This window comes from Rosa chinensis, chromosome 3, assembly GCF_002994745.2.
Source record: "Rosa chinensis cultivar Old Blush chromosome 3, RchiOBHm-V2, whole genome shotgun sequence".
NCBI classification, from domain to species: Eukaryota; Viridiplantae; Streptophyta; class Magnoliopsida; order Rosales; family Rosaceae; genus Rosa; species Rosa chinensis.
In genome coordinates, this window is record NC_037090.1 from 11264920 (window position 1) to 11279054 (window position 14135).

Here is a 14135-nt window from a genome sequence, read left to right on the forward strand (position 1 = left end):
GGACCTCGTCACATAGCAGTCTGCAATTGATTTCAATATCAAGAATTTACATTGTACAATAGTTTGGCACAACACGGATCTACCCTAGCCATCTGTTCTTTCAAGAACCATCTGTTGATCAGTTTCACCAACCTGGAAAAAGAGGATTTCAAAGCACCTCTACATATGCTCTACCTGACACGTAAAAGTTTGTAAAATGACTACTTCATTCAAATTGAAGCAACCTGAAGGCAAAGATCTTCTTGCTTGAACATTAGCTCGAACTGCCTTGAAAAGTCAATTCAAGATTGGCCTTAACCTCACAAATCTGAGCTTGTTTCAGCTATGCCATATCATCCGTCAGACATCACCCAGTGTTTCTATCCGAAGAAGTTGGATTTGATGGCTATGAGGTGCTTTGGAGTACAACTGGAGTACAGGACTAAAATCCACAATACTGCTTTGTAATACACTTTTTCTCTTACTTAGCTGCAAAAGGATAAGGAAGAGTTGGTTTACATATGTAATACATAATTCCTATCTGGACAAGGAGAGCAACACGTAATGATGAATCATAAGGTTATACCTTTTCATGCAGCACTTTGAAGGCCACTTCAAATGCACAAACTGAAAGCTTCTTTTTATGAAAGGAAACCTGTTGGCTTGGCACCAAGATAGAATCAATTCCTGGATTTAATTTCCTGCAGACCACAGGAATATAGTCTGATATTGCAGCGAAAGATGCCCATGCACAAACAAATAAGTGACGAACTCAATAAGGAAAATATAGAGCAGAGACTAGGGAAAGAACAGAAGAAAAGAAAATGTGAAAGCATGCCTTGTTTCAACGCAAAAGGTCAAGAAACGAGGAATGCTTGTACCTGAACCCTCAGAGCTAGAGCAGAAGTAATCTTCTGACTTTGGACACATATCCGCAGGCACATATTTATCTTGCAGCTGGTGTGTCACATAGCTTCAAAATTCAATAAAAAAGAAGTTTGGTCAATGATGGAAACAAATCTAAGTGCTTGCTGTAATGTTTGGAAAAGAACAGCAGTAGCTTTAGCAGTGTCTGACTAGACTCGTATGATTTGCAATAAGAGTTCTTTAACAATGTAGCTTCAACAAACTTAAAAACCCAGTGTTCAAGTATTAACGTTAGCTACTTGCTAAGGCAAAATTCGTACTTCAGTTTTTTCTTGTTAATTAAAAACTCATTTGATTCTTTTCCTCAACTAAATGACGGATTAACTAAAATGGGTCGATGTTTTCTTCTTCAAGTTCTAGCATATGGAACAAAACTTCTCTTCAAACAAAATCTTTTTCCATCGAGCTCAAGAGTAAGAAGGAAGAGCCACAAGGTATTCTTGTCACGGGGTTATATAAGCAAAATGAGGCATACAATATAATAACTATAACTTTTTTTTTTAATTTTAATTTTAATTTTTTCAATCAACAAGTATAATTAAAGTGATATAAATAGTGACCAATTTAGGAAAAGAAGTAAAGAACTTTGAATATTTGGAATATGAGAAATCTTAGGCCACTCTGGGCCGCTCTCCTCGATGCATCTTTCGCTTAAAAGGGGACAATTGCTGATGTATAGCGAATGTAATTTGGTGAGGCGTTGCATAGCTTGGACGGACGGTAGATACATCAGATTCTTGCAACTGTCAAAAAACAAGCAGCGAAGAGATGCAAGGTTTCCCAACCATTCTGGAATAGCCTCCACTCCCTCAAAGGCCTCTATCGACAAATCGGTCAAAGAAATGAAGTGTTGAATTTGTTCAGGCAGAGACTTGAGCTTAGGCCACCCGTAGATAATTAATCTTTCGAGTTGTGGTAGAACCTCAAGAGTCGGGAATGAATCCAGCTCATTCCAAAACCTACCAAGTCTCAATTTCTTGAGACGGGTGAGTACGTGTGGGGACGCCATTGCTAACCCACTGGGCAGATATGTTAATCGGGAACAATCATAAATCTCCAAATCATGGAGGGATGTCAGCTTGTCTAAACTTGGCAGGGTCTCTAGATTAGGGCAATCTTCTATTGTCAACTCCTGAAGAGAGACAAGGATTTGAAGAAAGGCACAAAATTGCTGCTCAATTTGTGTACTTTGACATCCGTGGATTTCCAATCGACGGAGGGATGTGAAGCCGCCGTGTAATATTGGAAGAGACTCTAGATTACTTAGAGACAAGTATCGGAGGGTTGTAGTGAGACTGTCAAGTGGAATGGATGTTACCTTAGGGCACTCTTTTATTGACAAATTAATAAGAGAGGTGCAGCAGCCTAGTCCACTCGGTAGGCTTGATAACTCAGGACACTGCGAAAGCAGCAGTTGAGCAAGGGATGGGAGGCCCTCAGATGGAATTGGAACGGACGTTATCTTTGGGCAGCTCTCTATGTCTAATTTTTGAAGAGATGTGCAGTATTGTAGTGGTAAACTGGATAACTGAGGACAATTACTGATCCCCAAACTGCGTAGAGATGGGAGACCACCGTGCTCAGGGACGATTGGGATGGACTCTAGACTGTCGCAATCTGTTATGCTCAACGTCTTGAGGGAGAGTAGAAGTAGCCCATCAGGTAAATACCTCAACTTAGGACAGCTCCAAATACTCAGTAACTGGAGAGATGCGCAGCAGTCAAATCCATGGGGAGCAATGCAACTTAACTCCGAACAGTTCCATAACACCAAAGATGCAAGATTCTTGTTGTTTCTTAATGTCCCTTCCGGCAGACTAGTAACTCCCTCGACACCATTTATTTGGAGATGAGTGAGACTAGTCAGTTTATTGCTTAAAATACTTGCTATTGGCATGCCGCTGTCCACTCCTCGTATCACCAACTCCTGGAGAGATGGAAAATGATTGGGAGCACTTCCCAATTGCTCACACCCCTCTAGGATCAGCTTCTCAAGGCAAGGAAACATCGTTAATCTTTCTGCTGCCAGCCTCACTTCTGGTGCTTCCATCCAATCTATTAGATTCTCGGCGTTCATGATATGTAATGATCTCAATGCAGGAAACAAAGCCTTTCCCTCGTCACTTGTTCTTGCACCGGAAATCTTATTGTAACCATAAAACTCAGACCCCAAGTATCTTAGGTTCTGCATGTCAACCATCTCAAGATGTATAAGATTGGGTAGATGGCCAAGCATTGGGACTCCTTCGCATTGGTTGCATTCTGCTAATTCAATTTCTCTCAAGTTGCTGGCTAGCAATAACCATGATGGAAACTTAACACCCATGAACCCCTGAATCTTCAAAATTTCCAAATGACAATGTGGTTGCAGGCCTTCAAGTACATCATCCTCATTGTCAACATCGTAGCTTGGTCTACTAAGATTCCAGTCAAGAGTTAACTTCCGTATATGTTTCTTCTCAACTAACTTTGCTTTCATTGCATCTTCTCCATCTCTTACATTCTCCAGATTACTGATAGATAAGGTGTCTCTCAAATGGTTTAACCCACCCAGTTCCTCAATCAGAGGCCCAATCTCCTTACCCACCTTTAGAAAAGGTAATGATCTGAGATTAGTCAATCTTCCCAATATCCCAACCGGAACTTTCGCATATTTACCAAAATAAACATGTCTCAAGTTGATCATATTAGCAATTATCTTTGGGAACTCTTCAACATGATAAGGCATTTTAAACGTCTCAAGGTAATAAAGTTGACCAATAGATTTTGGAAATGTTTTGACATTTGTTTCCATAACATTCAGATACCTCAAGTGTGTCAACTTTCCAATTGAACTTGGCAACTTGTCAATGTCTGCCTTGTATAAATTTAACACACGTAAAGATCTAAAGCTAGGAAAAATGCTCCCAAGTGCTTCTCCCTTAGAAAATAGTGAGCGCGAGTTTGTCATGTTTGATACTTGCTCCGCAAGATCATGCACAAGATCGTGCATCTTGCATGCAGTAATATCACCGTGGAAGTCTTTTTTAACATCTTGAAAAAATGACCTTTCTAATAAGATGTTAAAATATACGTTGCCTCTATCCTCCATATCTAGATTACTTTTGGTTGGGAAAGAGTGAAGCCATCCTTGAGCCATCCAAAGTTGGACCAAGTCAGTCTTTTCTATTTCAAAATCTTTGATGAACATTGAGCAGTATGCAAAACACTGTTTCAATGATGAATGTTCCAATTCATCAAAACTCAACTTTAAAATCGACATGATTCTGTCTTCTTCTTCTGGTAATTCCCATATTTTACTTTCCACAATTGAATTCCATCCATGGCTCATTTTAGAGTGCATAATGTTTCCTAAGACCTACAATTAAATTATTAATGGAATCAGATTTCAACACAATAGTACTATATATAGTCATCCAATTGAAGGTTAACACCTTATTCTATATCACTATTGCAGTTTAATTTTGCCAACATCAACAATATTTGGAATAGAGCTTCTTCTTATCAAATCAAAGTAAAAAGAAAGTATGTTAATTAAAACTTCAAATGTATAATATAACATACCTTTGCCACTAATGGTACACCTCCACATTTTTTGGCAATTTCCCTTCCAATTCTCTCTTGATCTTCAAGTATAGGAACACTTCCAATTGGAATTGCTTTATCCTTCAATATGAGCCAACATTCATCATCTGATAGTTTTTCCAAATCACACCTACGAATGGTCTTCTCCATTTTTGCAACTTTGCCACTGCGGGTAGTAACAACAATGCTGCTTCCTTGGGTGTCTGTAATTCTTAGCAAACAACTCTTCAAATCATTCCATTTTTTAGTATCTTCATTCCATACATCATCAAGTATAAGAAGGTATCTCTTTCCTTTCAACTCTTCTTGGAGAATGTTACATATTACATCTATAGCTTTCACCGCAGCATATTCTGGTTTAAGAGATTCCAACATCCCTCTCAAAATTGAGTTGACTTCAAAAAGGGTGGATACACATATCCATATCTTTTTCTCAAAGTGCCTACTTATCTCAGATTCATGATATATTAATTTAGCCAAAGTTGTCTTTCCAAGCCCTCCCATACCCACAATGGCCATTACCGAGAGATCACTTTCTTGATTGGGGTGTGATTTGGTCAGGGCTTGAACTATATCTGCCACAACATCGTCTCTTCCGATGATATTGTTTTCATCTTGTTTTAAGAGAGAGTAGGTTTCCCTGTCAATGCTTATACCATATGAATTTGTTGCATCCAAGGATGGTCTAGCAACTAAGCCAATAGCACTTGCCTTCTTATTCAACTCATCCAAAGAGGTGTTGATCTTCTTAATTTTATGTGCCATTTTAATACGAAATATAATGGGATTGGAGAGGGAAAGAAAGTCTTGCACCTTTTTCTTCATCAGGTTTCGCAGTTGTACCTTACGCCGGAGAAGCTCATATCCATAATCATCCAACACATCATCGGCATGTTGAGCTATGTCTCCAAGCTTCTTCACCCAGAGCTTCACAGCCTCTCCCTGATCTTGTTGCGGATGTTCAGCATCTCGTAGCACAGCCTCAAGCACGAGCAGCGACTCACGCAGCTTTGTTATTTCTCCATTGAATCCCCATACAAGACTGAACTCTTGAGCTGCAAGTGAAGCCACTTTGGTCAACATTTCCTTGGTAGCAAAAGTAAGAAACTCAGCCATCGATACTCAATATATAGTACAGAAAGAGAACAAATTGCTCAAGTGGTCGAAGAAACTAGAAATGAAAGGGATTAAAGTCTCTCCTTTACGAACTCATTAGGCTCTGGAATATTGATAGAGATATCTGTCAAACAGTGGTTGTGATTAGATAGATGCTTCAGCTGTTATAGGTATTTTATACATCTCTGAAACTCTTAATCTAATGCAATCATGCTATTGCTCAAGGTTGACTTTTCTTGGGAAGCTGTTATCACGTTTGCTTAAGGTTGACTTTTTTTAGAAGCTGTACGTTATCACCCACTTCGTATTTTCTTTGTAATCTCCTCACCACTTGAGAACTTGGAAATGGTCTGGTTTCTTGGTGACGTCTACGGTGAAGATAACCGTGTATCGATCTACATTTTAGTAATTTATTAAGTATCAGAGATGCAGTTACAGGTCCAATGATTATTACCTCAACGGAGCAGCAAACATATTATGGGTGGTATTATCTATTAAGCATCAACAAAGCTAACGTAGAGAAACCAGAAAGTCTGCTGCCCGAAAAGACGCTATGATACTTGTTCCTGCAGTCTGCGAATGATCAAAGTTAGAAAGTGCTAACCATAACACTTTGTTAGCAACATGTACACTTCAGTGTCCCGCGAATCCTGTACAATTCGAAGAGCTCAAAACAGAGTACTGTGATGGGACTTCTTGTCCAAAATCAGAGAGGAAATTATTGTTTGACCAAAAGAACTTGGGACTGCTTGAGGTGTTTCAGCAATTGACTGATCAGCACAACAAGGGATGGTAATTTCATGAGAAGATGAATAAACAGATTAGTGTTAGTCACAACTCACAAAGCAACTTACTAGACTAAAAAATTCCAGTAGCAACTATCTGAGCACCACTGGAGACGCATGGAATATATGAAAGTAAGAATATTGTACCAAAATTGTATTCAATATCCACTCAGGAAAGATATTCAGATAATGAAGATTGAAGAACCATTCTTTTAAGGGGGTGAAATTGGCACACCCATTCAACAAACCCCTCCAAAAAAATTAATAATTAAAAAATCTTTTATTATTTGTAAAAAAAATAGTGTCAACTCTTTATTGTTTGTAAAAAAATAGTGTCAATTTCAATCTCCTTCTTTTACTGTTTTTTTTTTTAAATTCCTTTTATTTTTTAAAGAATATGCATCAGCATTCATGTTATACCGTTGTTTTCAGTAACTGATGAATCATCTACCAGAAAAGAAAGTCCAAGAATATGTCTGCAAGCCATCATTCATTGGTGATGACAAAGATATAGCATTTGGATTTGCAAACAAAGCAATTAAAGCCTTGATAAACAAATTTAATAATCACAACTCGACAAAAGATATGTAATCCAGAAAAAGACTGCTAATTATTTCTTAACTTTTGAGTTTCCAATAAGCAGTTTTCCTTCGGAGGATTCTTCTCCTAGCTACCTAAAATATGGGAGAAAGAAGTTTGTCGAGGGCCTTATTATTCTCTAAAACAACTAGTGTTTGCCCTAGATGCTACCCCTGCAAACTAAATCCATTCTCTTGGCTTCACTTCTCATTTTGACTCTATACTTTTCACGAACTTCTTAGCCTGCCAGAAGAATAAGAGATGAGAAAAGCAATTCAAGTCACTTTGAGAGACGAAAAAGCCATCTACAAAAGCAAAATTTTCCAGGTTTTTATGAAGAAAAAACAGAACGCGCACACAGCTTCAAAGATAAGCTTTGATAAAGATTTCATCAGAAGTAGCTAATTATTTAAAGAGATTTTCTGATTCCTTCACATAATATATGCTGCAATTTGGACCGCTACTGATGTGAAATTAGAAAACCAATGCACAGACCGGAAAACACAAAAGGCTGAAGAGATATAGAAGGAGGAGGTTTTGAGACATGTACCTGCTCGAAGGTTAGAAACATGATCACATTCCAAGATCCTAGCCTTCCAAAATTTGGGATGAAGCCCTTATAAAAGGCCAAAGGTCCCTGCAAAACAACAAATCTTTAAATTAACAAAGAGGAATATTGCATCAAAATCAAAGGTAGAACGTAAAACCCTACTCCTGTCAAAACATAGATACAGTGGCATATATACTAATGACATGGAAACTAAATCACCTGCATCTTTTGTTTGGATCAACAATTAATTGTAAAAGCTTTCAAATTAACATCTCACCCATAAGGATACACAAATATTCAATTTGGACAACTTCTGAATTTTATAAATATATAAGGAAGTTTAGAATGCTAAAAGGTATGGGAAGAAATCGTTCATACATCATTCTTTAAAGTTTTAACAAAGCAATCAATTGTGCTTTTGTAAGCAGCAGAATCTCCCATCATTCTTGACTTAACCTGCAAAAAGATGAAGAGCAAGAGAAATAAGTTAATCTGAGGTCGTATGCATCTAAGAATAAATTCAAATAAACCAGTATGTGAAATCAGGTAACCATATCATTTACTCCATACTTCACTGAGTGAACATATATTAGGCATCCAATTTTACCTTACTGATCAGAGACTAGTTCAGAGCTTGAGCAAGAGTATGACACTAAAGTAAGGGATGAGGTCATCAAAAGAACTGGTAACAGTATTAACTAAGTGCATCCTTCTGTTTTCTGCTAACACACATGTGCAGTTATCTTATGCTATTAAGAAAAATGACAGCTATGCACTAGAAACCAGGACTACATTACTAAAGACCAGTCAGAAAGATTTCACAAAAGACCAGTCAGAAAGATTTCACAGGTAAACAAAGATAATAGATATATTACCACATCAACTGGTGAGCCAATACAGACGGCAAAGAAACCTGCCCCCAGACCGGCAAATAGATGAGTGACAATATTGTCCTTAAACCCGGGAATTTTCAAAAGTGTCTGCATAGAAATTTTACACATTAAAAATGAGTGACAAGAGTTTTACTCTAAAAGGGAATGCTGACCATTCGTGATGAGTTACCTGCTTCACTTGATCATAACTAGCTAGTTCAGCAGCATTAATGATAGCATTACGTGCAATGTTAGGTCCAATTCCAGTCCAGAGAGCCCCAACTCCCTCCTGATTTTTGCAACATACCCACATTAAAAGTCAGAAAAAGAACAAAAAAAAGCTGCTCCCTGAAGAAACTTCAGGAAAAAAAAAACAACCTGTCTCAAAATGGTGGAATATGCATTCAGTGCGCCAGAATAGCGCCTTGGTGCACCTGGTGGTAATTTTCCCTCAGCTTGAAGTCTAACTTTTACAAGATCAGTTGGATTTGCCACTGTGATTGCTAGAGCACCTATTCATACAAAAGTACGCACTTACATTAAATCAAACAGCAAAGAACACAGCATAAGTGCAAATAATACTGCCTATCCTTCCATCTTGGAAATGGAGGGAAAAAAAAAATCCAACTTCCAGTCAAATCAATGATAAGCCACCACTAAGAAAAGACAAAGATGCATATATAGTTCACAGGACAACTTTCTTCTCTCCCTAAACTAGCAGAAATAAACTGTAAATCCAATAGCATCCAACCATGCTTAGTTGCTCACCTGTTGTCAAGGCAGCAAGAATTTTCTTTGTTAAAGGAACATCTCCAACGAAGTCATTGCCCACATATAAGGTCTTAATCTGTCAAGCACACAATTCATAAACTAATATTAGATACCATAAAACAACGAGATCACATACATAAAAGAGACCCAAACAATCTGCATTCAACAAAAAGTGTCGAGACATACAGGATCATACAACCCAATTCTCAAACCACCATACAGGCACTGACGATGCAACCCGGGTACAATTCCTTTCCAAAGAGCTGATAGACCTTCTTCCCTGGCTACAGTAGCAACCGTGCCCAGCATACCCCTGTATTTAGGTAAGGCCACTACATCACCCGCAACCGCAACACCTTTCTTTTGGAGCTGAAGCCTAACTTTAGCAGTGTCCAAAGGAATAGTACAAATCTGCACCAAGTTGATCAACATTTTTCTAAGCAACCAGGTAAACACAAATCAATCAACTAATTTTCTGCTTCTACTGAATTGTGGGTGTGGTGTACATCTATAGAACTGCTCCATTACAACAACCCAGATTAAGCATCCATGGCAATATTGGGTCTCCTAAAACTAACCCACAAAGCAAAAAATCGTTGTTCTTTCATGCACAATATAAAGATCAACCTACAATTCTCAAACCAATATCAAGAACAATATCGTTCTTTCTCTCACGCACAATTTCTGGGATCAATCATAAATCCATATGATACAGCAAAATTCTCAGCATGACATTTCTAATACATCGGAGACCGATTAGACTGGTTGTTGACTACAAAATCAACACGTTGAAAAAATCCAAAGAGGGTTCAAATTTGATAGTGAAAATGAAGTGCAACGAGTGTGATCAGAGCTAGAAAGAGTGATTACCTCAGCAAAGCAAGCGGAGAAGGCGCTGCTGGCAAAAGTTCCGGCGAAGGAAATGTCGGGTTTCTTGTTATCCGCCACCATGACTGAGCTGACGACGGACTAAACAAAAGCCAGGCGAATCGAAAGAAGAAGAAAATAGAGATGATTAGGTTTTAATAGATGCGAAGAAATGAAGAGAGAGAGAGAAAGCCCAAATTGGCCAAATGGGTGCAAAACGCGAATCTCGGGAAAACCAACCCCCGCAGGCTTTGGGATTTGGGTTTTCTCTCCTCTTCTCTTTCTTTTCTGTTTTCTCCTCGCCATCATCATTTACTTCCTTTTTTGCATTTCCCACCTTTTCACTTTCCTGCTTATGCTCCTTTCGCAATTTGCTGCACCCACCGAATTTCTGCCAATTGTTACTCTCCACGTCGAAATACAGGGGTACTAAAGTAATTTGCCAGCCGCAACTGTGGACTGCAACAAAAAAAAAAACGTGAATGTAGAACCAAATTTGGTGACTAATTTTAAACCCGCAAACGGCCAAAATAAGGAAAGAATTTGCACTAAACATATTTAATAGCATGGGGGGTGATTAAATAAGGAGAAGTACAGAGAACAATACTTGGCCGTATGAATCGGATAATGATTTTCTAGAGGCCGATTAGGGATTTCGGGTGGACTAATCTAACTGAGTCCCAGGTTAACAAACACGACGGAGTCAAGTAAAAGTTGAAGAGGCCAATTAGGGATTTAAGACTTATTTCTGACATAAAAAAAAAATTTGATGAGTCAAGCAAAGGTCGTAAATTTTTTATCTTAATAGAATTTTTTTTTTCCTGCTAAATGAAATTTTATTTCGGAGGTCAAAGATAATTAAAAAAAAAAATTTGTTTAGAAATGAGGAGTGATACGTGACGTATTGGTAACTTTAAAAAAAGGGAAATCAAAGGGGGGTCTAAGATAAGAATATGATGGGAGTCCAAATGGACCACTTTTGTGTAGGACGCTTAGTGGCCAATAACTCTTGTCAAGTAGACTGACTGATTTAAAGGTTACATGGGAAAATAAAAATATGATTCTGTAAATAATGATGAGTGAATTTAGAGGGTCCAAATTGTTAGTTGCAGAACAAAATGCAACTGTTTGATGAAATAGTTTCATATCACTTTGGAGTTGTGCCACAAGACCTATTCCTTTGGTCAGATCGATGTATAGATTTCGTTTTGGGCCTTTGGTGAATTCGATGAGCCACTTTAGTATCATATTCCATTCCCCTACCAACCCATGCATGTTCATGGGGCATAATCGGACAAGTTCATGGTCTCATTTAAAAGAAAAATATAAACACGCACACGCACACACACACAAATTATGGTTTAATACACACTTCGGTAAATGAATTAAAAACCATATGTCTTAGCTTTGTAGTGTAGCTTAGTAATAAAGTATGTACATGAGATTATGATTAAGCATATTAGATTTGGTTGGATAGTAACTTTTAATCAAGTACGGTGTGGTTTATTGGTTGTCTATTTTCAATGCACGCCCTTAAGCCCTTTGGATAGTAGAGTCGGAAGTAAATCCTCTGTCCCTAATTTTCCTGTCTCCGTCCTTGTGACCTATTCGATTTATGACACCTGCCCATTTTAATTCATAGAACTTAACACTGTCAAGTCTCATGTTTCAGTTAACCATACAATATCATTTTTATCTGGTTTGCAATCTCTACTCAGCTTCAAGAATCTTCTGAGGCATCAGTTCGGTAATCTGCAAAGCAAGATGTTTCCAGCTTATTTCACCATGGTGGGGATTTGCTGTGCCATATCGGTGGCTTCATTTGGGTATTTGCATCCATGGAACTCTTCCACTGTAGCAGACAAGTACCAACTCAGCCTTTTGCTTTCTTCCTTCTCCTTCAATCTCACCAATTTGTTCATCTTCACGCCCATAACTATTACTATTGAGATGATGAAGCAGAGGCATATAACTGATATAAGGTAGAGAGGGAAGAGAACATTGGGGAAGAAGTTCACTATTGGTTTGTTGTGCCATAAAAGGCAACTGTTAACGGTGTTAAGAATAGATTTGTTAAGGTAACAAGTGTCATAAATTGAATGGGTCACAGGGATGGAGACAGGAAAATTAGGGACAGAGGATTTGCTGCCAATAGAGTCTATACTCATTAACTGATGGTTTAGGACTCCTTAGAAAAAAAAATTAATGGTGCTTTTGCCTATTTGGTTTTTCTGTTGATTGATCTCTCATTAGTCTAGTGAATAGTGATTGTCTATTTCAATGCGAGAGTTGTAGGAGGTCTGGAGATGGAATTTCTTGTTGAAGGAAAATCGACTTATGTGTGCCTAATCAAACTAAGATTAGTTTCATGTTTGTAATAGGAGAGAATGTTCTAGAATTTCTAGTTATATTTGTAATAGTTTTCCTTGTATCATTAAAACATGTACTTATTAATCCCTATATAGGGCTCATATTCTCAATAATGAAATATACAACTCTCTCATCAATCTCTCTCAATTTCTCATTCTTAAACACGTTATCAGCACGAGCCCTAACCCTGAAATCAAAAACCAAAAACCAAAAGAAAAATTCCTTGCACCTAGCCCACGCTAGCCGCTCAACCACCGTCGAAACTCACCGTCGCTGCCCCCCTACAGCATCGTTGCACTTCTGCTGCCCCTGCAACACCGCCGCACGCCCACTGCCCCTGCAGCGCCACCGCAAGCCCGTTGTTTCCTTCTCCTTCCCACTTTCTCCTCTTGTTCCTGTGCATATCAGTCTGTTTGCAAGCCCCGAAACGTCTAGTTCGGAACCTCTGATCAAAATTCTTTCCTCATCAAAGTTGTTCATCTCTGTCTCTTCTATTTGACAATACAACATTCTAATTCTCAACAACAATTATACGTATCCAATAATTCCAATCTCAACACTCTCGAACAATATATAAACATCGAAATTTCATGATATGAACGGTAGTCAACGATTCCCATACACAAAGTATGATTAATAGACTAAAACTATGCATTTTGGGTGGCTACACGCGCCACCACGTGCCACCACCAGTGGCGGCGCGTGGGTTTCACGCGCCACCACACCAACATCTAAATTCGGCCAAGCTACCTACATGAACATAACTTCCACGACAAGTCCAACAACATTTATACCTGCAACAACAACCAATTCCAAGCAAATTGACCGAAAATCAACCCAAAAGCAAGGAATTTCGGGAGCTACTGTTCACCTTCAATTTCTTCCTCCACCGGCCAAATCGAGTTGCAAAAAGGTTAGGATTGTATTCAGCACCTCACAAGCAACCAAATCCACAAAGATTTCCTGTCGAAAATCAGAGATCAAACCTAAGATTCTGATATGCATAAACTGAAAATCTCACTTCGATTCTCTCAAATCAAAGCTATCCAACATGAAAAACTTACATAGATTAAACGAGGAAGAGGAGAGGATCGTTTTATGGCCGGTGGCGAGTCTGACGGTGGGCTGACGACGAAGAAATCGCTGGAGATCGGGTTCTGGGCTTGTGCGGCGAAAATAATGGGGTCTGTGGTCGGGCTTGGGTTATTTTGCTGCCACACTTTCTCTCTCTTCTCCCCACTTTCTAAAAAAGGAACCATTTAAATTCCAAAAGACTAGGAATAGTACCTTTCGTTTTTAGATCATAACTTTTTCGTCCAAACTCTGAATTAAGCAAATGACATGTCTATAGATTCGGCTTAACGTATTCTATAACATCCACAAGAAAATTTCCAAAAAATATCAGGTCAACAAAAAGTCAACTCTTCAACCCCTAAACGGTAAAATGTAACCCACAAAATAAAAATGTCATTTACTAACAGTAAATAGCAACAAGCTAAGATTTTTGGACGAAACCCTAAAAGTTTTAGAACGCGCCCCACGCGCGGAGAAAGGAGTTAAGAGAGGTTCTGTGCGATCTCTCCCGACCGAACGCCGCCGGCACCCACGCCGTCACGTTCTGGTCCAGGAGAGGATGATGGTCTGATTTCAATGCTAGGTTCTTTGGCAGAGGTTTGCTACAGGTTTGGAACTGGGTGGCTCAATCTTGGTTTGGGCAGCTCGATTTCGATATGT

General features: G+C 38.7%; 2 protein-coding genes across 3 annotated transcripts; both read right to left on the reverse strand.

Moving 5' to 3' along the window:
- Positions 1–998: 998 nt before the first annotated feature.
- On the reverse strand, positions 999–6786 carry LOC112193066 (putative disease resistance protein RGA3). Of its 2 annotated transcripts, XM_024333090.2 has the most exons (3): positions 6062–6786; positions 4471–5546; positions 999–4264 (listed from the first exon to the last, which is right to left on the reverse strand). In XM_024333090.2, the coding sequence occupies exons 2-3, from the start codon at positions 5314–5316 to the stop codon at positions 1445–1447; spliced, it is 3666 nt and encodes a 1221-aa protein (XP_024188858.1). In that variant the 5' UTR covers positions 5317–5546; positions 6062–6786; the 3' UTR covers positions 999–1444. The 2 variants fall into 2 exon arrangements, with proteins under 2 accessions (XP_024188858.1, XP_024188857.1); XM_024333089.2 differs by having other exon boundaries at positions 4471–6786.
- A 190-nt stretch (positions 6787–6976) lies between these two features.
- Positions 6977–10333, reverse strand: LOC112193067 (mitochondrial uncoupling protein 1). The gene is made up of 9 exons (XM_024333092.2): positions 10035–10333; positions 9351–9575; positions 9162–9240; positions 8772–8905; positions 8584–8682; positions 8397–8501; positions 7900–7977; positions 7522–7608; positions 6977–7214 (listed from the first exon to the last, which is right to left on the reverse strand). Exons 1-9 carry the CDS (start codon positions 10113–10115, stop codon positions 7179–7181), a joined length of 924 nt encoding a protein of 307 aa, XP_024188860.1. The 5' UTR covers positions 10116–10333; the 3' UTR covers positions 6977–7178.
- Between the last annotated feature and the right edge of the window lie 3802 nt (positions 10334–14135).